Below are 26039 nucleotides of genomic sequence, written 5' to 3' on the forward strand. Positions count from 1 at the left end.
TATTTTATTTTATTTTATTTTATTTTATTTTATTTTATTTTATTTTATTTTATTTTATTTTATTTTATTTTATTTTATTTTATTTTATTTTATTTTATTTTATTTTATTTTATTTTATTTTATTTTATTTTATTTTATTTTATTTTATTTTATTTACTTCTATTTTATTTTATTTTATTTTATTTTATTTTATTTTATTTTATTTTATTTTATTTTAAAGTACCAGAAGTCGACAAGAGAGAGTCCAACTGCCTTTATAATCAAACGTTATCTATGAGATGGAAATAATTATATGGTTTCTTGGTTCTTTTGTGATTTTGTTGGAGATTGGGCTTGTCACATGGTTTTCTTTTTAGTTGCAAGGCAGTGTCAGTTTAGAAATGGCAACATAATAATCGATTTGGAAAATTGAACATTAGCCACATATAAGGTTATGTGTGATGAAATAATCTTTATGAGCATGGGAGATGAGTCTGCAGTAAAAAGCATTAAGTTGGTCAGTTTTAAAAAATTTTTTTCACATCTGGAAGGCATTTGATATATAAGATTACATAGGTTTGGTATCTTTTGGGGTTAAGACATATGGATGGGACATTATACAGATACTTGTTTTTTTCATACTTTTTGGAGTTAGTTTAGAGATTTTGAATCATAAGGAGTCAATTTGAATCTCTATTAAAGATAAAATGAGTATCATGAAAAAATGGGAAAAATTTGGAGCACATGGTACACTGATCTGTGCTGTTATACTTTTGCTTCCCTTCTTTAAAATGGTTAAAGGGCCAGCAGGTGGTGTCATGGTTAAAGCGCTGGACTCCCACATGGCCGACCATGGTTCAAATCCTGGACCCAAGTCCTGAATGCAGTGGCTTGAATCTCACACCAGGCGTGTGTGTGTGCATGCCCAAAATCTTAAGAGAAGGGAGAAGAAGGGATTGAGGTGTGGCCATCCCCCCTGGAGGTGTGATTTTTCACTTACCCTCTCACTGTCTCTATTGCCCCAGGGAGCACACGTGCCCTATGACAAAAACTTAAAAAGAAAAAAATAATGATAAAGCAAGTAGACCTGTCTCTCATCATTTTTTCCTCATTTCCCAGGTAATCATATGCATGCATAGTGGGTTCCTGAGAGGACTTCTATAAAAAGTGCTGATTTATCTTGAGTTAGAATTACATGTATTTAAATCTTTCTCTTAAAATGACTATTTGAAAGAATACTGTCCCATATAATTATAATACATTTTAATATTTCCATCAGGTTATAAACTTTTTGAAGTTCTTTCAGACATATTCTCCTAATTAGAATAATCTTGACTTTTCCTTTTAAAAACGTAAAAATTATGTTAGCTATTTTTTAAAATTTTGTTTTACTAATGTAATTGAGTTACTTTCCTCTCACGCACAGTTTTAATTTGCAAGAGGAAGTTACTGTCTCCTCATTTGGTTCCTCATTTTATCCCTTCGCAAAAATGTTAGTTCAATGATGTATTATTCAAGTACTTTTATTCCTGGTAAATTAACTTTTGCTCTGAAAACGTGGGGACAGAAGTTCTTTGAACCACTTATCAAGGAACTGTTAGGAATTTAATACCATTATCCACCACATCAGCAAGCTTCCTGTTTTAAGTGACTTCTCTTTTTTTTTTCCTGCAATATTATGATAAAGTTATTTTTATAAACAAAAGCATAATGGATATCTGACATACAAACGTACTTCACTTTGGCAGAAAGTGTGTTGTTATTTATCATCTTAGTCTGTCATTCAGTTAATTATTATATACCTTTGAACTAAAGGTATACATTCATACTTGCATGAATATATCATCATTGACTTAAGAGTCATATTTTAATAAGAAAGTAAGGACTTGTTATTAATCACATGTAATTAACGTAGGCCATAAATACCCATTTAGTTTCTCTTTTCTAATTTCATGTAATGATTTCAACATAAACATTTTAATGATTTGGCCAAGTATCCTTTGAGCTAACATAACAGAACAATCTTATTCAAGTAAAAAATTCTCTTTAGGAATACATACCTGTGGTAGATAACAATGAACACAAAAGAGAAAATATGACTTTTTGGTCATTGATTGAATTAGTTGCTGCATTTGTAGGTTGCAGACACTTAAAAATGAAGACACTTACAGATAATAGCCAAACAAGCGTAAGTTAGGATTGGCATTAGTAGCAATTTATTTATAATTTGCGGAAGCTGAGAATGTTTTAAGTGCTACCAACCACAATTTTGTTCACTGTAACATAGTGATTTTCATTAACAGATGTTGCCTGAGCACCTGCTATGTGCTGAGAATTATGCTGGATGTTGACTAAGACTAACAGGAATCTTGACCCCATCGATTTTCAGATCTAGTAGGAGAGTTGGGTACCCACCCATTTCTTTATTTAACTGTGGTATCAGTGTTTGCAAAATTAAAAATTGAGGACTAACTAGATGGGGGTGGGGTGAGCGATGGTAATTAAACTTTAAAGAATATTTAAAAAAATTTTTTAACCTTTCCCCACAAATACTTGTGCATATTTTTACTGTCCTATGAAGTCATTATTATATTTTTTCCCCTCTAATGTCTAATCCCTTTGGAAATGACTAAGACTAAACTCGAGTTTTAAGTAATTGGGCTAGACAAAAACTGATTTGGACATGAAGTGGTTTGCTTAATATCAGAATACAGGTGGTTGGCACTTACTGAATAGAACCCAGGAGTCCTGACTCCTCAGACACTTCAGAGAGAAAATGAACTACTTCCCGAGAAGAAAAATTGCCAATGAAATAAGAGAAAGTCTTGAATCTGATTTTAACTTACACCTATAATATTACATTAAGTTTTGGGAAAATACATTAAAACACCTTGCATGTAAACTTTTGAATACTGTATAAAGACTCTAGGATAAAGTAAAGCAGATATGGAAGATGCACTAGGCAGTGTAACAAGTGCTACTGAGGACCTTGGATGTAAAACAATGTTGGCTTTTCCTTGCTTTCCTTTTTCTTTATTTGCCAGAGGGCATGTGTGCTCACCAGAGGGAGACAGAGAGACAGAGAGAGAGGGAGAGAGAGAAAGCACCCCCACAATGGAGTATGATCCTGCCACAATCCCATCTCCTCCATATTTCCACCCTTTTGGGATCTGGAGTACTCACACACATGCACCTGCCATGTTTTCCAAGCCAATGGGGCCAGGATTTGAACCATGCAATTGGTCATGTGTGATCTGGCTTCTTTAACCACCAGGCCACGGGGCCAGCCCTTTCTGTGCTTTTATTTTAAGAAAACGTTAAGACTAATAGGGTCATAAATGTTGCATTTGGTTTATGTTAAATTCTTTGTGTATTTTTTAATTCGCCTCCATGATTAGGTTCTTGAGTCTGATGACATTCTGGTTATTTCCAGATTCATATTTCACCAAATTCTCTTTGCACTACATACTGTGTTATAAAATGCAGGTTTCTTGGTTTCCAAGGGAAAAAAAAGTATATTACATAGTAAAGCTGAGATCCAAAATTCTCCCTGATGGAAAAGACCAAATATTCATCTCATCTTTTTCTACTGGGTCTGTCTGGATTTTGGAAAGGACTTCATTATTTTATGTGGTAAACTGCATTGGCAAATTGTTCTTTAAAGTATGCAGTGGTGTATTCATCTAGTATTATGAGATATGGGCAGCATTTATGAAAGATTATAAATCTTACAACTCTCTTCAGAAACTTAAAATACAGCTGGAAATGTTCTGCTTCCAACAAACATGCAATCTTCATAAAATTTGAAAAGAAATGTTTTGAATAAATAATGTTTTAGTTTATTTCTCTCTAGTGCAAGAACTATTTTTTTAGTCAAAATCATGCCATAAAACTCCTCCCTCCTCTACATTAACACACTTGCCTCTGTATTTATATTATGCTGGTGCATTAAAAAAAAATTTTTTTTAAATGCCAGTTCGCTTTGCCTTGTTTTTAAAGATAGAAAACTGGATTTGCTCCCAGGGACTCTTTTCCTAACTAGGCCAGTTTAAAAACTAAACAAGGATTGAGTCAGTTAATTAATTTAAATGAGATTACAAATCAAAAACATATTATGCAATCTTGATTTAATTACCACATTTTATTTACTTAATTGAAAACACACTGTAGAAAGTTAGCAATCTTGACAATGACCAGTCTGGTGTCTTTGCATTCTGTAGGTTAAAGGCTTTGAAAGTAAGAAGGATTGGCAATCCTGGCTGTGACCTTTAGTTCACTCAATCTCTGGATTAGTAGAGAGTCAATGAACTTAATCTTAGGGCAGAAAGGTCCGATATGATTATCCTAGCCTTCATTTGTGAAGGTTTTTGGTGCTAGTTAATGAAATACTGCAACCTTCTGGCCAAAGATCCTGGTAGAGTTAACACTTCGTGCTGAGGTACGGTATTCATATTTGTACTGATCAATGTTTGTATAGATAGGTTTGATTTGCTATCATGTACATATGTGATTGTTCTTTATCTTAAAGTTCTATGTTCTTAGGTTAATGCCATGTGGACAAATTTCTGTCTTAAATCCCAACAAATCCTTATTTCAATCTTTAAGATACGATGCTTTAAACCTAATTGACTGTTAAGGAAAAAAAAAAGCCCTTAAAAGAAAGTTTGATAATAGAACTGGTAGAATATAAGGGATAAGAAATAGGATATATTACATATCACTGTCCCATTCTATTTTTTTATTTGTCTAATGAAATAATTTTATCTGTAAGGATCTTCAACATAACCTATTTTAAAATTGTGAGTCTTAGTAAATCAAATAAATAATTTAAAATCGATGTTATCCAATAGAAGGGGAGATCTGAAGGTATAGGCCTTCAGGTGTGAAATAATATAGATTATAAAAAATATGAATCAGGGGGCCGGCAGGTGGCATAGTGGTTAGGGATGTTGGACTCCCACATGGCAGACCACAGTTCAAGTCCTGAACCTGGCAGCTTGCTTTCTCATTTTTCCCCCTCTCTCTCTCTCTCTCTCTCTCTCACTCTCTCACTCTCTCCCTCTCTGGTCAAATTAAAATAAATAAAGTTAAATAAAAGAATTCTTAAATATGAATACCAATATGTGGGAAGCTATACTCACACCTCCCAAATATTATTTCAGTTTTGCCATATTGATGCAGGGAGGTAAGATTTCTCTTCTTGCTCAGAACCGGGTTTAGGGATTCAGTAAAGGCATGTACAAGACTCCATTAACAAAGTGACAGCGGTCCCATTTGTATTTTGTTAACCAAGTTTTGTAATGAAGTGGACTCAAATAATTTAATGGCCTATTGAGAAGAGACAGTGACACAGAAAGAGAGACAAAAGCGGAGGGAGGCAGGGAGAAAAGGACATGCACACACAGACATGGGAGAGCGAGACCGTTTACATGCCTGTGAGAGGCAAAGAAAGCACTTACTCAGCTTTCCAGTGTTCTTATTTTGTGCTATTTTAATAAACATTTAAAAGAGGGAAAAGAAAATGTTGTGAAACCTGAATGTTGTGTCACCACCATGTCACCGATGAAGAAGTCTTCCCTTAACACTGAAGCTGTGTAAGTGTTTGAACTGTGCTGGGATTTCAAATGGCAAATTATGGAATAGGGATTTTGATTCTGTAAAGTGAACTCGCTATAAATCTCAGGTAAATCAGTCACGGGAGACAGCAGGTTCTCAGCACTTCGCAGGGGGACGGGAAAAGAAAAAGGGAGGTTTTGCTCAAGGAAAATGATTCCACCTCCCCATCTGTAAAAATAAGTGTTTTTTGTCTTCCTTTTTCGTTTCCCTAGTGTAAAATACATACATTCTTATACCTTCCCTCATTTTGTTTCTTACACCTTGACTTGCTTCTTTCTTAAGTTATTTTTTCTGGCATGCTATATATTTAATTTGCAAAAAATACCATGTTGGTACGTTGGGTAATTAATAATGTTTTAAAGAGAAAGAAAGAGACTGTTCTAGGACTTTAAAAAAGTCTGGTGGTATTCTTTTCTTGACAATGGGCTATTTCTTCACCTGCTTAAGGCAAAGGAATATGACAAAGAGGCCCTTTATCGCATGATGACTAATTTTAGTTCTAGCAAGAAGCTATCTGTAGGTTCGCAGGTTACCGTGTGGGTTTCATTTACTCTTCTGATATCCCTTGCTATAAAAGCTATATTGTTATAGAATCATACAATTTTAAAGCTAGAAGAGACCTATTTACCTTGTTCAGTCTCTCTCTCTCTTTTTTTTTTTTTTTTTGCATCGAAATGACTGTAAATTAAAATCATGCTTCTCAGACTTGGTTTTCCTGTTGATACTGTAGTATTGGTGTCAGAGAATAAAGTGAGTTCCTGGCATAAGTTTCATCTCGGATTATAAAGAGAGTTTATAGGACTGGCAGGTGGCACAGAGGTTAAAGCGTCTGGATTCCACATGACCAACTATATGATTGGAGTCCTGGGCCCAGCGGCTTGAAAAACATATCAGGAGCATGTGTGTGCATGCCCAAAATCCCTAGAGGAGGATGGAGAAGACAGGATTGTGGCCATCCTCCCTGCAGAGTGAATTTTTACTTTCCCTTCTCTTTCCATCTCTGTCTCTCTCTAGCAAGCACATGCACTCTTTGGCAAACAGAGTTTATACATAAAGGTCATAAAAAGCTCTTTGGCCCCCTGCCTGCAAACTAGGGGCCTGCTTCCTGGACCCCCACCAAACATCTCTTTCCTTTGTAAGAGAGAGCTAAAAATTAATTTCCGACTCAAAATAGTCCCTATTATTTACCTCCTCACATTTCCAAATATTTCTCCAGGAAGGAGAGAAGCTGAACTGAGCCTTAATTAGACTGGGAGACTTGGCCCTGGGAATTACACGTCTGTCCCTTTTCCTTGCCGTCGGTTTATCTGTTTGGCTTCTGATGTACACTTTTGCACTGAGTGGCATGCCGAGTCCTTTGTGGGCTTTTGTAGTTTCTAGGCCAGTTGTTTTCTGTTCCTTCGACTTACTCAACCAATCGTGCCAGGCACTATCCCAAAGAGTAGGGCCGTAAGGCTAAATGAAACACCATCTCTCACATCACATTGTTTAGTATCTTAAAGGGATGACCTCAGCCTGGAGGACTTCAGGGAGAAAAACAAGGGGGCATAGTTATGTAAAGACTTGGAGGCATTGGATGTAGGTGACACGCAGGGAACTGAAAGGCTGAGGTACAGCCAGGTGTTGGTAGGGGCCGATGAAGGTGCCTGGAGTGGCATACTGAAACCTGTGTGTGTGTGTGTGTGTGTGTGTGTGTGTGTGTGTGTGTGTGTTGGGATTTAAATGAATTAGTGTTGAGGTTCATAAAGATCAACTTAGTAGCAGAGTGGAATATATACTAAAAAGGTGAGCATTAGGTCATTTTTCAAGACCCTATTCCTAGAGTCATGTCCTTTTCATATATTTTATGACATGCCCTTGCCTACCCTTCCTAGGAAAACTCCCTTGTTCCTTCTCAACATACTGCTCATTTATGGCACCTCTCATAGTATATTGTTATTTGTACATTTCTGTCTGCTCGGGCACAGTATGAGCTCCTTTCTAGAAGGCATGGAATATACATATTTAAACATTATGTTAAAGGTCACGAGTGTAAATGAAATGAAAAGCCGATAAGCACCATGGAGTACGTACTGTGTTCCCCATGTTACTAAGCATTTGGAATACGGAAGTGCTCCATAAATCTAATCGCTTTGCATTTAGTTGATGTTTACATTAATGACTTTCAAAAAAAAAATCATTCCCAGTTTTGATGCTCTACTTAGCTCACATAGTTGCATTGTATCCACTCTGAAAGTTAGTGCTCAAACACAAACATTTTACAGGCCATTATTTATTTATTGTCATATATTTTTAAACAAACAGTTTATTGGACTTCCACTGGATTATCCATAAAATGGTAGAATTTCTTTAATTTTAGCAGAAAAATTCCAAACTAAATTTAAAGCATTGATTAATATAGGTAGAGTTCAAGGATAATAGTAACTTTTCCCACTTAGGTAGACAGAATATCTAAAAGTTTTAAAAAATTCTAAACAAGGTTTGAATGTATTGGTAAGTAGTGAGAAGGAGGAGGGGAGTTAGGGGAATGTAGAGTTCTCAGAAACATTAATCTACAAAATGATCATTTGGCCTTGCATGATTTTGAGATTGCATCATGACCATCAAGAAGGAGTTTGTCTGCGTAGGCGGCCCATATAGAGAATGTACGTTTTAACAGTTACCATGTAACTTAGGGCAAGACATTCATATCACATAGGTATCTAAGGATCTTTCATATATGTGGGTCATTAGGAAAGCCTGACTGTTCATTAGGTAAAGTTTAGACATGAGAAGAGCCATAAAAGGTTGACTGCTTTTTAAAGAAAGCTTGGACCAAAGGATTGAAGAAAAATTAGTAAGAGTTATGCAGACATGTGGTCCTTTTCTTATTCCTGGAGAATCATTAATCTGTGGGAAGAAGAATTGATTGAGTTAAAAAGTAGCAATTCAGAAATAGTTGCATTAATTATCTTTTTTTCCCCTAGAAGAAGAGATATGCTTAATTCATCCTTTAAAAAATAAAGAATGAGGAATATGAGATTTTCATAAGTATTTAATACAAAGCACAAAATGTATTTTAGTCCAATGTAACATCCAGTCAAATAATAAAAGGATAAACACAGAAATGTAGAAATAATAGATTGAGATCAAGGAAGAGAAAAAGAAAGGAGGAGAGCACAAGGGAAGGCAGCTTTGGTCAGCTGCCTTCCAGACTCCCTTCCCTCTCTTCATGTGAAAATCTTTCTAAACTCGGGACCAGCAGTTGGCGTAATGGCTATATCCCTGGACTCCCATGTAGTCGAACGTGGTTTGAATCCTGGACCATAGGGCTTAAATTCACGCTGGGCACATGTGCATGAGTGCCCAAGATCCTGAGAGGAGAATAGAGGAGAAGGGATTGTGGCATGGCCATCCCCCCAGGGTATGATTTCTTGCTTTCAGTCTCTCTGTCTCTCTCTCTCTCTGTCTGGTGAGCACATGTGCCCTATAGCAAAATCCTATCAAAAAAAAAATCTTTCTAGACTCAAGATCCAGTGTGTAGGGCAGCTCACAGTCCCTATTCTTACTAGCTTTGTTCCTCAAGACTTCAGTCTTCGGGAAGGTAGTTTTCATCAACTGGCTGGTATTTACTGCCTGTTAAGCATGCCAGCTCTGAGAATCTGGAAGCAGCCAACTTTCCTCCCTTTGGGAAAGTGTAGGACAACACTTACACAGGAACTCTCAGGTGGGCACACACTCCTCTGTAGACATTTCTAGATGATTGTACTAGGATGGACAAAGTGTAGTCATGTCTCTTTTCTTCTCTTCTTACTGTAAGGTAGTTTATTAAAAATATTAATTATTTCTGAATGTGTATGCTTAAAAATGTCTTTTATTTATTGATTGTGTGAGATGTATCCGACTCAGTGCTTGATGCCTGTACGATATAATCTTTGCAATGATTCTATGAGGTAGAGAGTAAGTACTGTTACAGTTTCTAAGATCAAGATGCCAAGGCTCTCAGACTTAAGTAATTTTGTACAGGGTAACACCACCAGTGAAGCACAGAGCAAAGACTTACTACAACATATCAAGTACAGGCGCATATACACACTCATCTGTGCACGCATGCGTACACACACACACACACACACACACACACACACACAGGATTTGAACAACATAATGGAAGTGGTTAAATAAAACCTTTGGGTAGAGGGTAATTTGATCTAGGTGGTGAATTGGAAGGGTTTTAGATGTGGTCTGAATAATTCCTTCTCTGAAGTCAACCACAATAACAGTTCATTTTTGGTTTCTCTGCCAACTGCGATTCCCTGGTTACTTCCTTTTCCAGCAGTTGGAATTAAGTGACCAATATAAGGTGACATATGAGTTAAGAGTAGATTGTACTGTGAGAATTTATAGTCTGAAAAATAAATGTACTACCATTCAACTATTGAGGGGGCTTCCTTTTGTATTTTGGGGGCATAGGATATGCCATTTACTTCACGAGAGGGCAGAGGCTATGGAGTATGTAGGAAAACCTGTCACTGTGTGCCAATAAACACCAGATCATTTTAGAAAGTGGAATTGTTACAAAAAGCAAATGTATGACTCAGATTTAGGGTCTACTTCAGCTTTCCCTGAAGTTCTTGTGTTTTTTTTTTAAGTAAGTATATTTTTTCAATTGAAAGAGTTGGTCTGCCATTGTTGGAAATGAGAAGCAAAAGTTATTTGCAGCAGACAAGAATAGTTTCCCAAGTGGCATGTTGTGGTAACAGGGATGTCATTGTTCTAATAGCATTTTCTGAGGAGTGGAAGGGACCTTCCACTGGACTGGAAGTTTAGCAACAGATGATGGGAAAGTTTTGTGGTGCCATTTTGAAGTTGGTAACTAAAAACGCTGAGGCTCATGTATAGAATCTGTAACTCCTGAAATGAAGCTGTAGATGCCACCTGCCCACTGGTGACCACTCTAACCTGAGCTGCCTCATGTTGTGTCATAATGAAGATGGCATTAGCTACTGCAAGGCATGCTTGTCTAGATAGACCATCATAAACAGGAGGTAGCTTTAGAGGGAGAAACAAGACAAGGGGGTCTCCGATGAGTGGGCATGTTATGCATAAGTAGGAACCTCTCAATATTTTAGAATCACTTGAGAAATTATACCGGAATATATAACTGAGAGGCATTTGTTAGAGGAACTCAAGGTAGGAATAGCTGAGATCAAAAGAAAATAATATAATTTTGTCATTTTTATGTAACAACTATAGTCTAGGTCCAGAAAGTGACCAATATTGTACATCTTTTATAAGAAAGAAGAAAGAGAAAGGTTAATTTCCTGAGTCTTGCCTCCTTTTCAGAAAAAGTAATAGAGAAATTCATGGGAGATGAGAAATAAAATTTTTAGAGAGTACTTAGCTCTCTGACTAGCATCGGGAGACTCTAGCCAGAATCCAGACTGCAAGAGTGATCCTTTCCAGTTTCTTTATATTCATTTTGAGAAATCAGGAAGAAATTGAAGGATAATAAGAGAATCATTAATTATGCTTGTTAAGATCGCTTGAACTCTGTTCTAGAGCAAAAAGAAAAAAAACAAACAAACAAGGAAATGCCACGAAGGGGTGAAATTGTGATTTCAGCATTAAGTCTAAGCTAGCAGGCATGAAACAAAGAGAAGACGTAAATAGCAAGTTTTGTACAGGACACAACTAACAGGTTGTTCTTGCATTTCATAATAGAAACAGTAACTGTAGTATACTAATCACTTACCTAGAAGAACAGAATAACCCTGATGAAAAAAACCCAGCATATGATTTTTCTGTTTAACCAAGACTCAATCCTTTTCTTGGCTCAAGTACGATGGCAATGTTTCAGGGAAGAGACTTGTCACTATATGGCAGTCCACAAACAGAGTCGTCATCTGTGCCCTACCTTTCCAATTGGGTTGAAATTCACTATCAAGTCCAAAACTGCATTTTCTAGACAGGCAAAGAAGGCTGCTGAATCTGAGCCATCCATTCCTCCAGCATTTGCTGCAAGTGTAGTGCGTTCACAGCTATGAACCGCAAGCTAAGGAAGACACGAAAGAAGTAGACAGAATCTGCCTCTGCTAAGGAGCATGCAATTTAGTTGGGGAGACAAAACTTAAATGCTAAAACCAATAAAAGAAGATTACGAAGCAACTTGTAAGTAAGTGTATAATAATATGGGGCAAATGACACAGATAAATGCAGAGAGGGCATGGAAGAAAGAGGAGGAGCAACATACAACAGGGTTGGATTAGTTGGTAAAGGCATGTTGCCTACCAGTTGCTTCTCCTCCATGTTCCTTTCTGTCACATGGGTGAGGAGTGATGTGGGATAGGACATTCAAGTGCATGCATTGATCTCTTCTTCCTTATCTGAAGTCTGTCTATCATAAATGGAAATCAAATTGATCCAACACTTTGCTCTCCACAAAGCCATGCTGGTTTGTACCTAGTAATTTATGCTTTTCTTAGTGTTTGCAAATCAATTGCTATTATGGGATGTAGACAGATCTGGGCCTGGATCCAGTAGGTTGGGGGATTATTGGAATGGATATGTGTACACGCGTGTGAAATCCTGGAAAAAGCAGACTCATTTCTGTGTATTTTGCTCATTGAATAAAAACATGTTTTCAGGTTTTAAACTCATGTTTAATTACAGATTGCATTTTTAAGGGAACATATCTGCTTTATTTCTTATTGCTACTGACAGGTTTTGATATTTGCCTAACCTTCAAACCATCTTCCATGGCTTCGTAGCTAGACCTTTTGTTTGAAAAAAGCCTGTTCTAGCCCAAGAATATTACAGATCAATATTTCTTTTACTTCTTGACATGAAAATATGTACAGGCATTGATCTCATTTGATGAATAAAATGTTGCTATTGAAAACCTTGGGAAAATATATTTTTATTTAAACACTCAGCTTCATTGTTGTACCTTAATTTTTTTTTTTTTTAAGTCCTGAAGATTGTGACATTCTTTCAAAACAAATTAAAAAGAAAACATTTTCTGTGATTTCTTTACAGATTCTGGACAATCAGGAAGTCCAAGCCACAATGATCCTGCCAAGAATCCTCCAGGTAAATATGTGTTCCAGGACGTTTGCAATCTGACATTGTTGGAGAACAAAGGTACCACTGTATAGATAAACACCCCATAATTGGTCAGCTGCCTATTTTGTTCTGGCAAGCAGGTATGATCAGGACAAGATGTGATTGTGTTAGGCCCTTCACAGTGGCAAATACTTCTATATTGGCGTCATCAGCATTTACCTAATCACCAATGCTTTAATTTTTATTGGTATTCTTTGAAAATGAATATACTTATATTCTGGTTGTGTTTCTTTTAGGTGCTAAAAGCCATTGGTCTTTGAAAAGCCAAAAAAACCTTTTAATCTTTCTTTCAAAATTCACAAGGAAACGTAAAAATTTCCATACTCATTATAGTTTATCAACTCTCATTACTTTAGAAGGGTAGTTATGCTTTTACTGAAGGATTTTTGCAAGAGGTTTTATTCCATAAGGTTTTTATTGGATCTCCAGAATCAGAAAATAATAAGTAGGATTTTTCCTTTGGTACAAGGTATGCCAAATACCTTCTTTATTTTCAGAAGCCGTTCCAGGTCTGAAAATGGGCTTTTATAACTTGGCTATCTTCATAGTTTTGTGACTCCAAAATTTGAATATATAGCATTTTGCTATTATTGTAGAAACAGTGTTTTCCCTTGTGAGATAGAACTGCTAGGAAACATTCTAGTTTTGTATTATTACAATAATTTTAATGACACACACACACACACACACACACACACACACACACATATGACTTTGAAAAAGGGTGCTCTCAGAAGAAACTATCAAACATCAAACAAAATTCCCAAACCCAAACCAGTCACACTAATGCTTTCCATCATCCTGGATAATCTCATTAAAAAAATTAACATATAATAATTGTACATAGTTATAAGAGTATAATGTGATTTTTCAGTGTAAGAATACAATGAGTAATGATTCAGTCAGGGTAATTAATATGCTCATCATCTCAACCACTTGTCATTACTTGTGTTGGGAGCCTTCAAGCTTCTCTTTTTTAGTTACTTTGTGATATATCGTAGGTTTTTGTTAACTGTCGCTATATTCTCCCTATTGTATTTTAAAGCACCAGAAATTCTTTCTCTTATTAATCGTAATTTTGTTTCTGTTAATTAATATCCTTCTTCTTCCCAACCTTGCCATCTTTTTTTTTTTTCATTGAAAATAAACAAGAACGTTTATAAGGATAGTTTTTTGGTAGACTGTTTTAGGTTCTTAATTGTTTGGTCTTCTTTATCATAATGCTTAGCTAGTGTGAGGTTGCAACACTTGAAAGAAAACAAAACTGCAAGAAAATATAGCTGACTAATCTTTGTCTTAAAATGATAGTAAAAAGCTATAGCTAGTAGATAAACAAGTAAAAATGTAAAATAAAAATATGCATACTTTTCTTTCTGACTTTTACCTGTACTTTATTCTTTATTTTTGTCTTTAAATAATTATCTTTTTCCAAGTACTTGTTATGGTACAAAATTATGTCATTTGGTAATAGTTGCATATACGTCAAAGGTAATAAGTACAAATTAAATACAGATATAAAAGTATAAAAGTTGATCTTAAATTTTTTTTACAAATCATTTAATATTACTACAAATTAAGAGCATATAAAAAAGAACACATTCAATGTGATTCACAGTTAAATTTATGATTTTATTTTGTATGTGGATGGGAGATTACAATGATTTGTTATCTTTCAAAAAAGACAAACTTTAGCATATAAAAAATTTTGTCAGAAATTTTTGATGTTGGGGAAATTTTATTTGCTTACCGGATTTTCAACTTTATGAGGATTTTTTTCTTTTTAGTTGACTAATTCTCTGTGTAGCATCATAGTCCAAAGTGAATTGTCTCCAAACAGTTTTAAAAAGCCTTGCTACGCATCTTACAAAGAATAGGAATCAGGGGAGGGCTTTGGTAGAAAAAGAGTTGATAAGTATTGTCAGACTAAACAAAGGGTATGTTCTTTGCATTTGAACGGCAGCTTGGTTTGAAATTAATAAAGCAGTTATTGTTTGAAGTGCATTTCTGAACATGCACAGAAAGAATTATGCTTACCTAAAAATGTTCTGTACTTGAGCTGAGTAAATACTCTTTGAATAGTTATGTAACATCAAAATCAGTTTTTTCAGTATTTCTCAAGAAACTTGGTTAGGTATTTTTTTTGCTACAGTTAATGTATAATGTAGTATCTCAATATTTCTATTTGCATATAATATGGCAAACAAAAGCAATACTTAACAACACCTATTCCTTAATAAACCTCTAATAATTTTCCTTTGGAAATGAAGCCTTTTTGAGAACTGTATCCTGAAACTGAAGTGATGTTTTGCTTAGTCTAAAATTGTACGTATGTAAATTGTACATTCATTAGCCATCTTTTAAAACTAAAATATATGTAACACCAAAATGAAATAGGATATACTTGGAATTTTCTTTGATTATTCAGAAATATCCCATCATTTTAACATGTTCAGTGTATCATTCTATTATAGACTTAATCTTAGAGCTTATTAGGAATTTCTGATGAAATTAAGAGTTTGTTCTATAATATCTTGAAATAAATATATATAAATCAAGTCACTAGGGATAGAGAATATTTTGTCATCTTAAATGTGAAAAATCAGAAAACTTAAGGTTTTCATTTTGTGCTCAACTGGAATAAAATATACTTACTATTAAAAGCCCTTTTCATAAGTATAAGCATCTTTGGTATTTTAGAGCATAATTTATCTTTAGGAGTTTCTTTTCATCTCTGTATTCTGGCCATCACTGAAATATGAATATGAAATCCCCAAAGTTAAGATTTAGTTTCTCAAGGAGGCACAATCCATTTATGGGAAAATTTAATCTACTGCCATGAGCAGTGAAACAATGGGATGACGTTGCTGCTTGTATTGTTCTAACAAAGAGCAGCTAAACTTTTGAAAAAAATTTCACCTTGATGGCCAATATGTTATCACTGAGAGTTTTCCACTGGGAGATGACAACCCATGGAAATTGTTCCCACTTACTCCTGTGTTTATTTCCCACCAGCTTGGGAAGCGATGGCAAAAATTCAAGCCTTTTTGGTGACCTGGTCTCTTTGAAATATGTTCTCCACTGTTGACATGAAGGAGGAAGTCTATCCAGTCATCCTGAAAGCATAGATGCACGCGTGTCAGCTCACAAACTGATACATCCTTTGCCTTTTTTTTTTTTTTTTGCCAGCACATCAGACAGGGCAGTCTAACTTGGAGAATATTTCCTTGCTGATTCAGAAGACCCCTCAAGGGTGGCCATAAGCTCTTGAAACTAGTATGAATGCCTATGAATAGATCTTTAGTGTTTTTTTTTTTTTTGGAGAGGTTTTTTTCTATAGGGCACATGCGCTCACCAGAAAGACAGAGAGACAGAAAGCGAGAAATCACCCCCCTTTCCCGGGGGGGGGGGGGATGGCCACACTGCAATCCCTTCTCCTCCATTCTCCTTTCAGGATCTTGGGCATGCACACACATGCGCCTGGCATGAGTTTAAGCCACTGAGTCTGGGACTCGAACCATGGTCGACTACATGGGAGTCCAGTGACATAGCCATTACGCCGACTGCTGGTCCCCAGATAGGTCTTTAGTTTTTAACATGCGGCTCTTAATTGGAATTAATATTTAAACACTAGCAAACAAAAGGAACACATTTTAGGGAGGAAGACTATTTGATATTTATTATTTTAAAAGATAGTTAAGTAGTTTTTGTGGTTTTAATGACCATTTAAATGTATTTACAGTATGTCCTGAACTGTTTGTGACAACATTTGTTTCTATTGTTACATGGCAAAGATAGACACCGTAACTTTTTCAGAACAAGGTACCTTAACAGTCAGATGGACAGGACATGGTCTTGCTATTTTGGTCAAGAAGCACTAGGCCACTTCACTTTTCAATGATGCACAAGTCCCTTGTTTATGATGGACTCAGAGGTTACATATAAATTCAGTTACTTCTTTTTGAATATCAAGTCAATCCCTCATAGACAGTAGAACTACTGTACGAAAGGTCTCACTTACGTACAGCAGACAACTACTGTGGCCCAGACTTGGGTACCATTAACTAGGGGACTTAGATTTAATTTTATTTTTAATAATTATAAACTCCAGGGCCACTTTTAGGAAATGTGTGATTGGTTGGATTGTAATCTTTTGATATGAGCTTTGATTCAATTTATTATTTTTTGTCTCTACATTCCTTGGGCTATGATCTCTTAGATTTCCCAATCTCAATGACTTGCCTAATGCTTTAATGGGTGATAGCCAAGGAAAACATGCAATCTAGAAGTTGGATTCTTGCATCTAAGTCAATTCCACCCTGATTTTAGAGTTCAAGAAGGCTCTAGTTTTATGGGATAAAACTTGGCTGGTAATAAAACAAATATTGGGTCCTGGGGCAATTTTTGCAAATTTTATGACATAAAATCTAGAAGTATTCCAAAAATCATTCAGAATTTTCTTATCTGGAATGATAGGGACTTAATATCTTCATTTTCTTTTCTGCAGATTTTACAGGATGCTTGTGCTATTTTGTGTGTTGACTTTTGTACATTGCCTGGCTGAACCTCTGAGACCTGCAAAGATAGTTTTTTTAGTATATCTCAATTAAGCCACCTTATATCCTCTATGGAACAAAGATAGAGCTAAATAATTAAACAAATTAAATAAGAAGTATCTATTTACCATAGCATTAGGCTGGTGTTACAAAAAACTTTGTATTTTTCAAAATTAAAATTTGGGACAAGCTTACTCTCCAATAGTTACAGAAAGAGTAACACTTTTTTTGTTCTTTGTTTAGTTCAGTTTTGTTTTTTGATGTTTTATATTAAAAGGTTTGCATAGGCCATTGAGGACTTCATAGAACATATTTCATCTTGGAATATGGTAGAATCAAAGGAAAGAGAAACTTTCCTTTGATTTTAAAAATCATATCCCATTCACTCCTTAATAAGTTCATATCCAGTCCTTCTCATGTTCTCATGTATTGTAGCTGTAGGAATCAATTCGTTTTTCATGGGGGAGATGTGCTATTTCATGATATTTAGAAGTAATTTTAAACTTTGGCACTAGACAATATGCAACAGACTATAAACAGACTTTCTATTCATAAAGGTATAAATAGAAAGACACTAAAAGTATTGATTAACAGAGGCTAATACCTGACATTGTAGGTAAAGCTTTTAAGTAATTTGAGAATTAGGTCTGTGCAAGTCAGTACTAAAATCAAAGGATTTTTCCTAACAGATTTTGTTTCAGAAACATTTTTCTTCTTTATCCTTTAACTTGTTTAGAAACATTACCTTTAATAAAGTTCTTAAATGTTCAAATTTAGGATGGTTTAAGAGTAAAGGAAGAGAGGATGAGGGAAGTAGTCTGTTCACAAATTACTCCCAAAAAGCCAGAGAGTGCCTAGCCCTCAGCTACTTACTTTTACAGACTATGTTATGGGTACCTGTCTACAACCCAGTCTCAGGCTGATCTACATAGAAGCCGGCATCGTGGCCAGCCTCTACAGTGTTCTTCGCTTGATTACTTGTAAATTTAATTTGAAAAAAAAAGGGAGACAATTTAGGGATATACTGTAAGGCTCTGAGAGATAGAGATTTTTCCATGCATTTCCAATCATCTAGTTCATCTGGCAACAAATAATACTAGTTGCCGCTAGTTGTTGAGTTTAGAATCAAAAGATTATATTCTAGGCAATGGGGGTATGGGTTGAGTCAGCTCAAAATTAAGAGCAAAGACAGCCTTTTGCTCTTGAGGAGTTGGGAATATATACTATAGCACACTAAGAATAGGAAGCAACTCAGACAGATCTGTCTATAGATGGATTTTCAGTGAACAAATATTTATTGAGCATCTGTTGTGTGCCTGGCATTAGACTACATGCTGTGGAAGATAAAAAGAAGTTAATTTCACATAAACCTTGCTCTTCCCAAAATTCTTTGCCCATAAATATATGTGATTACATACATATATATATTATATATTTTTATTATGGAGTATATATAAAATATTATACATTATTATATGTATTTATATACAATAATATATGCATATTATGTACATAAAAGATAAAGGCTAAATATTACTTAGTGCTAGTACTCAAGTGTCATGGGAATTCAAAGTAGTTGTAAAATACTCTTTCGGCCATTGTAGGAAGCATGGCAAAGTGGCAAGAGTATGAACTTCGGAATTCTGTTTTCTCCCTGAACCAAGGCTCCATCTTTTGCAATGCTCACAGGAGCTGTGAGAAGAAAAAGTACATCAGTCAACCTCTGAAACACAGAGCAGTTGGCTATATCTAGGCAAATACTGAGGATCAGATGGGAGAGTACTCTTGGCAAATAGCAGCTGCTTGATGAAAGTTAGAGTTGTTTTGTTGTTGTTTCTCTGTCCTGCTTTCTTTTCCGGCTGGGTTAATCCAGAGGCTTCTTTCAGGAGGTATCATTGCATGTGGAACTAAATAAAAAGGTACTGATATTGCACTTCTCTAAAGACTTAGATGACATAGCAAAGTTCCAGGGAAAATAAGATGCATACATCTAGAATGTTAGAGATTTTTGTAAAGGAGGCAAAAGAAACATGTTTTCCAGTCTCATGATAGAATAGAATTACAGGTTTAGATGATAAATGTTATAAGTCTTCTGGCATCCAGGGAAAGGTAAAATGACATTTTATTACATAGCTTTTAATATTGACATGGGCATGAATACAAATGTATCTTAAGAGATTACTTTTTCCTTGGCAAGACTTTATCTCTTAGTTCCTTATATTAACATTGTATAAATGTTTTTCCCATTCTCCTTTCTAGAGCATTTCTATTTTCTGAAGCCGCTGACTTATTTCTTCATTGAAACTTTGTCGGTGAATCTTCCCAGCCCATGTTTTATATCTTCCTTCCTCTTTGGACTCCTCACCAACAACTTATTTCTTTATTTAAAATATTATATCCTTTGGTCCTCATTCAGACAAGTCTTTTCAACTGAATGTCTCATCTCTTTATTCTTTTTCATGGTATGAGATGAATGATGCCAAAATTCCATCTTGACTTCTTTTGCAAGTGAACTTTCCCCACCGAATTGATTTGTATTCAATTATGACTTTTTGTGGCCTGAGTCTGGTGGTTTCTTTCCATTCAGGCCTTGTTTCCATAGTATGGAGTTGATTGAGTTGGCTGTGTTGTTTCTTTGTTTTAAATTACTAGAGACTGCATGTGTTTGCTTAGAGACAGAGAGAGAGAAAAGAGAGAAGGACAGTGAGAAAGCACTCCCCATGGGGCATGGCCATGCTGCAATTCCTTCTCCTCCATCTCTCACTTCTTTTGGGATTTTGGACAAGAATGCACATGCACTTGGCATGTTTTTCAAGCCATGAGCTGGCCCGACAATACTGTTTTTAAAATGTTTTTCTCTTGTTTTTGGAAATAGGACTTTGGTAATCCAGAAACTTTCCACTTTGTTCGTTTTTTTTTTTTTTTTCCAGGACTTCTTTGCTCTTCTTTATATTTTATTTTATTTTTTTGCTATTGGGCACACGTACTTACTGGAGAGAAACAGATAGGAGGAGAGAGGGAAAGTAAGAAATCACCTACCCCAGGGAGGATGGTCACACCACAATCCATTCTCCTCCAATTCTCCTTTCGGAATTTCAGGCACACATGCTCATGCTCCTGGTACATTTTTCAAGTTGCCCAGTCCAGGACTTGAACCACAGAGTCAGTCACATAGGGTCCAGCACTTTAACTGCTATGCTATCTGCTGGCTCCTTTTCTTTTCTTAACTAGATTTTTGTTTTTATCCCTCTGCATTTTCAGTACCTTCTGTGATTGAAAAAATTACAGTCATTTTAGTTAGTCCTTTTTTTTTTTTCCTGAAGGTATTCCTTTGGAATAGTTCTCTCTCCTGTTTTAGATGTATATATCCAACAGCCTTTTGAATATAGTTCCCTAGCTATCTCCTCAGTAACCCAAATTTAACATTTCCAAAATTAAATTCTTGCCCCTCTCCCCATGTAATATATATGGGAGCCACCAGCATCTACCAAGGCTGTATCTATGTTTGGGCTTTTAATGCTGCTCAACATCAGGCACCAAGTTCTCTTCTTTTCCCCTTTGTATACGAGACATGCTCTGCCCTCTCCCAGACTGCTGTATTCACCTGACAGACCCTTGGTCATCCTTTATTGCCCAGACTAGTCGTACATCTTATCAGATCCCACAGCCAGGAGGCATCTCCGCTTCCTTTATGGTTGCTCCGTACCTTGTGACTATCGTTGGCATATCTTGCCCTCAGAAAACAACTGAAAAAGTTTTTAAGTGTTTACACTAATTTTCTTTTTCATGATACAACTTAGAAAATTATTCAAATACATATCAGCTGGAAGTTCTTACGGACGGCTAGTCTACTTTACTTCTGACATCAGGACAGAGAGGTTATGTGACTTGCCCAAGGTCCCAATTAGTTATTGGCAAATGGAAGTTAAAATTTATTTATTTATTTATTTATTTTTTTCCCATGAGTCAAAAGCTTAAGTCAGTTGTAGTTCCAATACATAATTAGTACTTTTTCCCTTGCTTAATCCCTCACCCTTGATGAATAATGTAGTTTATTGTGGTATATTGCTTGATAAAAATGAGGAATGTATTATCTTGTTTATACTTAGCCCAAGTGTATAGATCACTCTCTGCTATGCAGAGAGAGAAATGGCTAAGCTTCATTTGAAGATGATTTAGGATGACTAAGGTAGGGTTTCCCGGCAGACCAGTGTGAGTGCCAGGCTAGAGTCCCTGGGAGCAGATTTAATGTCTGTGGCTATTGGGAGAAGGGGTAGTGGGCAGAGGGTGAAGGCATGATGAAGGTACATCTTCTGTGAACTACGCCTTAGCTGGAATGAACTTGGGGAGTGATGCTGACTGGGTGTTCTTGAGGCTGTGGCAGTAGATCCCCAATGAAGGCTTCCTGCATTTTGTTATTGCAGTGGCTAGCGCTTAGTAATCCCACCTTTTCCTCTAGCTTGTCTTTTCGCAGTGTCACGTGCTCAGACCTTTGTACCGGTCAGGGACCAACATGGTACAGTCACAGTGGAATGTAGCAGAGAAATTTGATCACTACTAAATACTTTTCTTTCACAATAAAACAAGAGAAAGGACTGGTTCATGGACTGGAGTTAGTTACTCAAATGTTGGTTTTGAACTTTATAATTGTATTTCAGGGTTCTGTGGTACCTGAAATGATGTCACAAGGTAGCAATAAAGTTTTAATATATTGATATAGACACTTAATCAATGTACACTGCACCTAATTTGAGAAAATTTTCAAGAGATCTTGCACATAAAATTTTAAAAGATATTGTGGGCCAGCCCCGTGACTTACTGGATAAGGGAGCCAGATCTCACACAGCTGACCATGGTTCAAATCCTGTCTCTGGTGGCTTGAAAAACACACCAGCACACGTGCATAAATGGCCCCAATTCTGACAGGACGGAGAAATGGAGGAGAAGGGATTGCACCAGAATCATGCCCCATTTTGGGGGTAAGTGGTACATTCTCCTTCTCTCCCTCTCTCCATGTCTCTTTTGCGTCCTCCATTTCTGTCTTTCTCTAGCAAGCACACGTGCTCACTGGCAATTGAAAAAAGAAAAGATGTTGCTATAATCTCCTTTCCTTTCTTTGCTGAATGTCCGGATTCCTCATAGAAAGAGTCAGACTTCCAATGTGAATAAAGGTTTTAGTCTTGAACAGCCATAGGCAAGGTTGTGACTATACCTACTTCTCTGGGCAGTACAAGGGGTCCTCAAAGGGTTCATGGAAAATGTGTCTTATGAAAAATATATGCATGTATTTAATTTATTTTCTGCACCAAAATAATCTTGTATTTTAATTCCATTTTTTTCCATGAACATTTTAAAAGTCCCTCATTTTAATGATGGCTCCTTTACCCGAGTATCTTGTTTTCCTTTTACAATGACGGCCTATGTCTAAAGTTGTTTCTCAATTTAAATTCTTTTCTCTCTCCATATTTATAAGGTATGCTTTTGCAGCATACAGCTACAATTTAATAATGCAAAGCATTTTCCTCCTCACAGCTGGAAAGCTGGAGTTGTTCTGTATCATAGATAGAGTGGACTTGCTTCAGGCTAGTTACAATCTCTGAACTCTGCAGAAGCCAAGCTCGCCGGACTTACTGTCCTGTACAAAGGCACCACGGCAACCTCCACTTGTACCTGAGAGCATCGTGCTTGGAAAAAGGATCAATGCTAAAGTAATCCATTACCAGCAGAATACAAGATGGTGTACATACCGATCTAGCTGCCTGAGTTTTCATCTTTTTCTACCTCATGGAACTGAAGAATTGAAATATTAGTCTAATCTATTAAAGTCTCATTTTTTTTCTTTCTTTTTCTGGAACTATAAAAGAGTATCAAAGTATCAAGTAATTTAAGCCAGTTCCTTTTTTTTTTTTTCTTGTTTTTGGAGAGTTTTTTGCTATAGGGTGCATGCGCTTGCCAGACAGACAGAGAGAGACAGAGAGACAGAAAGCATGAAATCACCCCCCGGGGGGATGGCCACGACACAATCCCTTCTCCTCCATTCTCCTCTCGGGATCTTGGACACGCACATGCACACGTTCGGCGTGAGTTTAAGCCATCGGGTCCGGGACTCGAACCGTGGTCGACTACGTGGGAGTCTAGCGACATAGCCATTACGCTAACTGCTGTTCCCAAGCCAGTACTTTTGTGTAGTAATTTGATCCTTGTTAGCTCTTGGTTAATAATGTCCTGATTGAGCCAGCTGGTGGTGTGGTAGTTCAGGTGACTGGAACCCACATGGCTGACTGTGGTTCGAGTTCTAGACCTGGTGACTGGAGAACCTACTGGGCATGTGTGCGTGTACCAAGGTCTTTAGAGGAAAATGGAGAAGAAGGAATTGCGGCATACATTCCTCTATGGGGTGATTTCTCACTTTCTTTTTCTTTCTGTCTCACTGTCTTCTCTCTGGCAGTGCATGCCTTGCAGCAAAACTAAAAATCTAACAAAAGAAAAATGTGTTGACTATAGTAGAATTTAAGAACGAAATAAGATTTTTGGTTTTCAAAGTTGTTCCAGGTCTCTTTGAATCTTTCAACTCAGATGCTGCTCTGTAGTGCTTTGATCCCTTTAATTTATTTTATATAATAGAACTAGTCTCAGAATATTCTTTTTACTGAGATATTTTAAATTCCTGATCCTACTGGAGATATTCCTCTGCCCTCTGGGTCCCTGCATCATACTCTATATCTTGAACAGATCCATGTCTTCACGGTATTCACTTGCCTTTCAGATTTAACTTCATACTCTTTAAAATCATTAATGCCCCCACTCTCTTTTCAAAAGTGTATTTGCTTATTTCTTGAAAGAAAGAGAGAAAGAGACCCTCCAACAGATTCTACCGATGTCCGCCTCCTGCCTCAGTCAGCCAGGACTGCTTCTTGGGCGCGTGGGAGCACATCTAATGGAGCAAGGAGACTCTGGGACGTGCACCTGGGACTTCCTCCCATGGCTTCAGCACCACAGAGCATTGCTCCTCACATGGGGTTTGTTTGTTTGTTACATTTATTTATTTATTTGTTCCATGAGTGAGAGAGAAACAGAGGGAGAAGAGAGAAAGGCCCCCTCAGCAGAGCTCTCGCACTGCCATCCACCCCTCCACCCAACCTCAGCCAATCTGGTTCATACAGGTACACACATGCATGCCCAGTGTGTATGGGGTGGACAAGTGCACACCTTGCCCTGTGAGTCCACTATCACTCTGTTATCATGGAGTCACTTGCTGGCCCTCACATGCACTGTTTTTAGATTTTTTTTCCCTAAGGTTTATTATCTGCCTTTTTTTTCCCCCTGAGAAAGAGGAGAGAGACAGCATCTCCACCGAAGTCTAATGGCATGGTCTACCCTCAGCTTCAGCCCGTCCTAGGTCAGTGGATATACACATGCTGGCATACTCAGGGAGGTCTCTACATGCAGACCCAGAACCTTCCCTTGTGGCTCAGCCTCGCAGAGCATCCCGTTTTCCTGTTGTGCTCCCATCTGCCCCTACACGTCCCCTACACATGCACTTTTAGTGATAGGAGGCAGACAACAGCATAAAGACTTGTAAGATGCTGGTTCCGTTGTTTGTTTAGTGGCTCTTTTTAAAGATGGGGTGGATGTTTTAGTTTTAAAATTTGGTAGATGGATTACTTTCATTTCTTAAAATAATTATTTATTTTATTTAATTTATGATTATTATTTATTTTGCTACAGGGCATACACACACATGCATGCATGCACACACACAAACACACACACACACACACATACAGAAAGAGAGAGAGAGATTGAGAGAGAGAGAGAGAAAGTAAGCCACAGGACTCAAACTGTGGATGGACATGTGGGAGTCCAGCATCTCAACCACCACACCATCTTCTGGCCCTGTCTACTGTCATTTTTTGAATTGAATTGTATTATTTTTTAAAAGTGTCTGTACTTCTTTCATCCATTAATGTGTGTGTTTGTGTGTTTGTGTGTGTGTGTGTGTAGAGTCCAATCTGAGAAGACATGATGTGACCTTTATAAACACATGTAAAAATGTGCTTTTGTGAGCTTTATTAACAATGGTTATGAGAATATTTTTGTATGAAACACTGTCTGCTATTGTCAGTTATTTTTCTGTTGTTTTTTTTAGCCTTATACTATCCTACAGTATCAAATATCAGCATGTCAACCATAACAACAAAAAACTAACAGCAATGGACACATAACATTTCATATAAAAATACTCTCATAACCATTATTAATAAAAGTCACAAAACACATTTTTACATGTGTTTAGAAATCAAACCATATTTTCTCATATTAAACTCTCCGTGCGTGTGTGTGTGTGTGTATGTGTGTGTGTGTGAAACAGAGACAGAGAGGGAGAGGGAGAGAGAGAGAATTGGTAGACAGATACCCTCAATAGGCTCTTTTTTTTTCTTTATTTTTATTTTTATTATCATCATAATCTTCTTTATATTACATTGGATTACATATAACTTTACAGTGTATTACATTGCTTTTTCAAAAGGGAATGCCATGCATGTCAGTCAATACAGAGACATTAATCTCCCCGCTTCAACATTCAATATCTTTTCTATGTTTTCCCCAATCATTATTATTATTATTCTAATTATTTTTTTAAAACAGTCAATCGCTATTTCTCATTTTGCTTGTAAAAAGACTTTACCCATCATGAAATACTTCTCAGACCAATCCAGTTGAGAATACTATACATGTCATCATCAACAGGTAATAAGCCATATCTGTTTCTCACTAACGTCCTGC

General features: G+C 36.6%; 1 protein-coding gene across 5 annotated transcripts in view; it reads left to right on the plus strand.

Moving 5' to 3' along the window:
- Nucleotides 1-26039, plus strand: part of NFIB (nuclear factor I B) — a 269326-nt gene that overhangs the window by 144987 nt on the left and 98300 nt on the right. For all 5 annotated transcript variants that reach the window (XM_006163839.3, XM_006163840.3, XM_006163842.3 and 2 more), the window contains exon 3: nt 12613-12666. In XM_006163839.3, coding sequence (XP_006163901.1) covers nt 12613-12666 — 54 coding nt within the window. The remainder of the gene's footprint in view (nt 1-12612; nt 12667-26039) is intronic.

Source organism: Tupaia chinensis, unplaced genomic scaffold (genome assembly GCF_000334495.1).
Source record: "Tupaia chinensis unplaced genomic scaffold, TupChi_1.0 Scaffold143247_2, whole genome shotgun sequence".
Classification (NCBI taxonomy): Eukaryota; Metazoa; Chordata; class Mammalia; order Scandentia; family Tupaiidae; genus Tupaia; species Tupaia belangeri.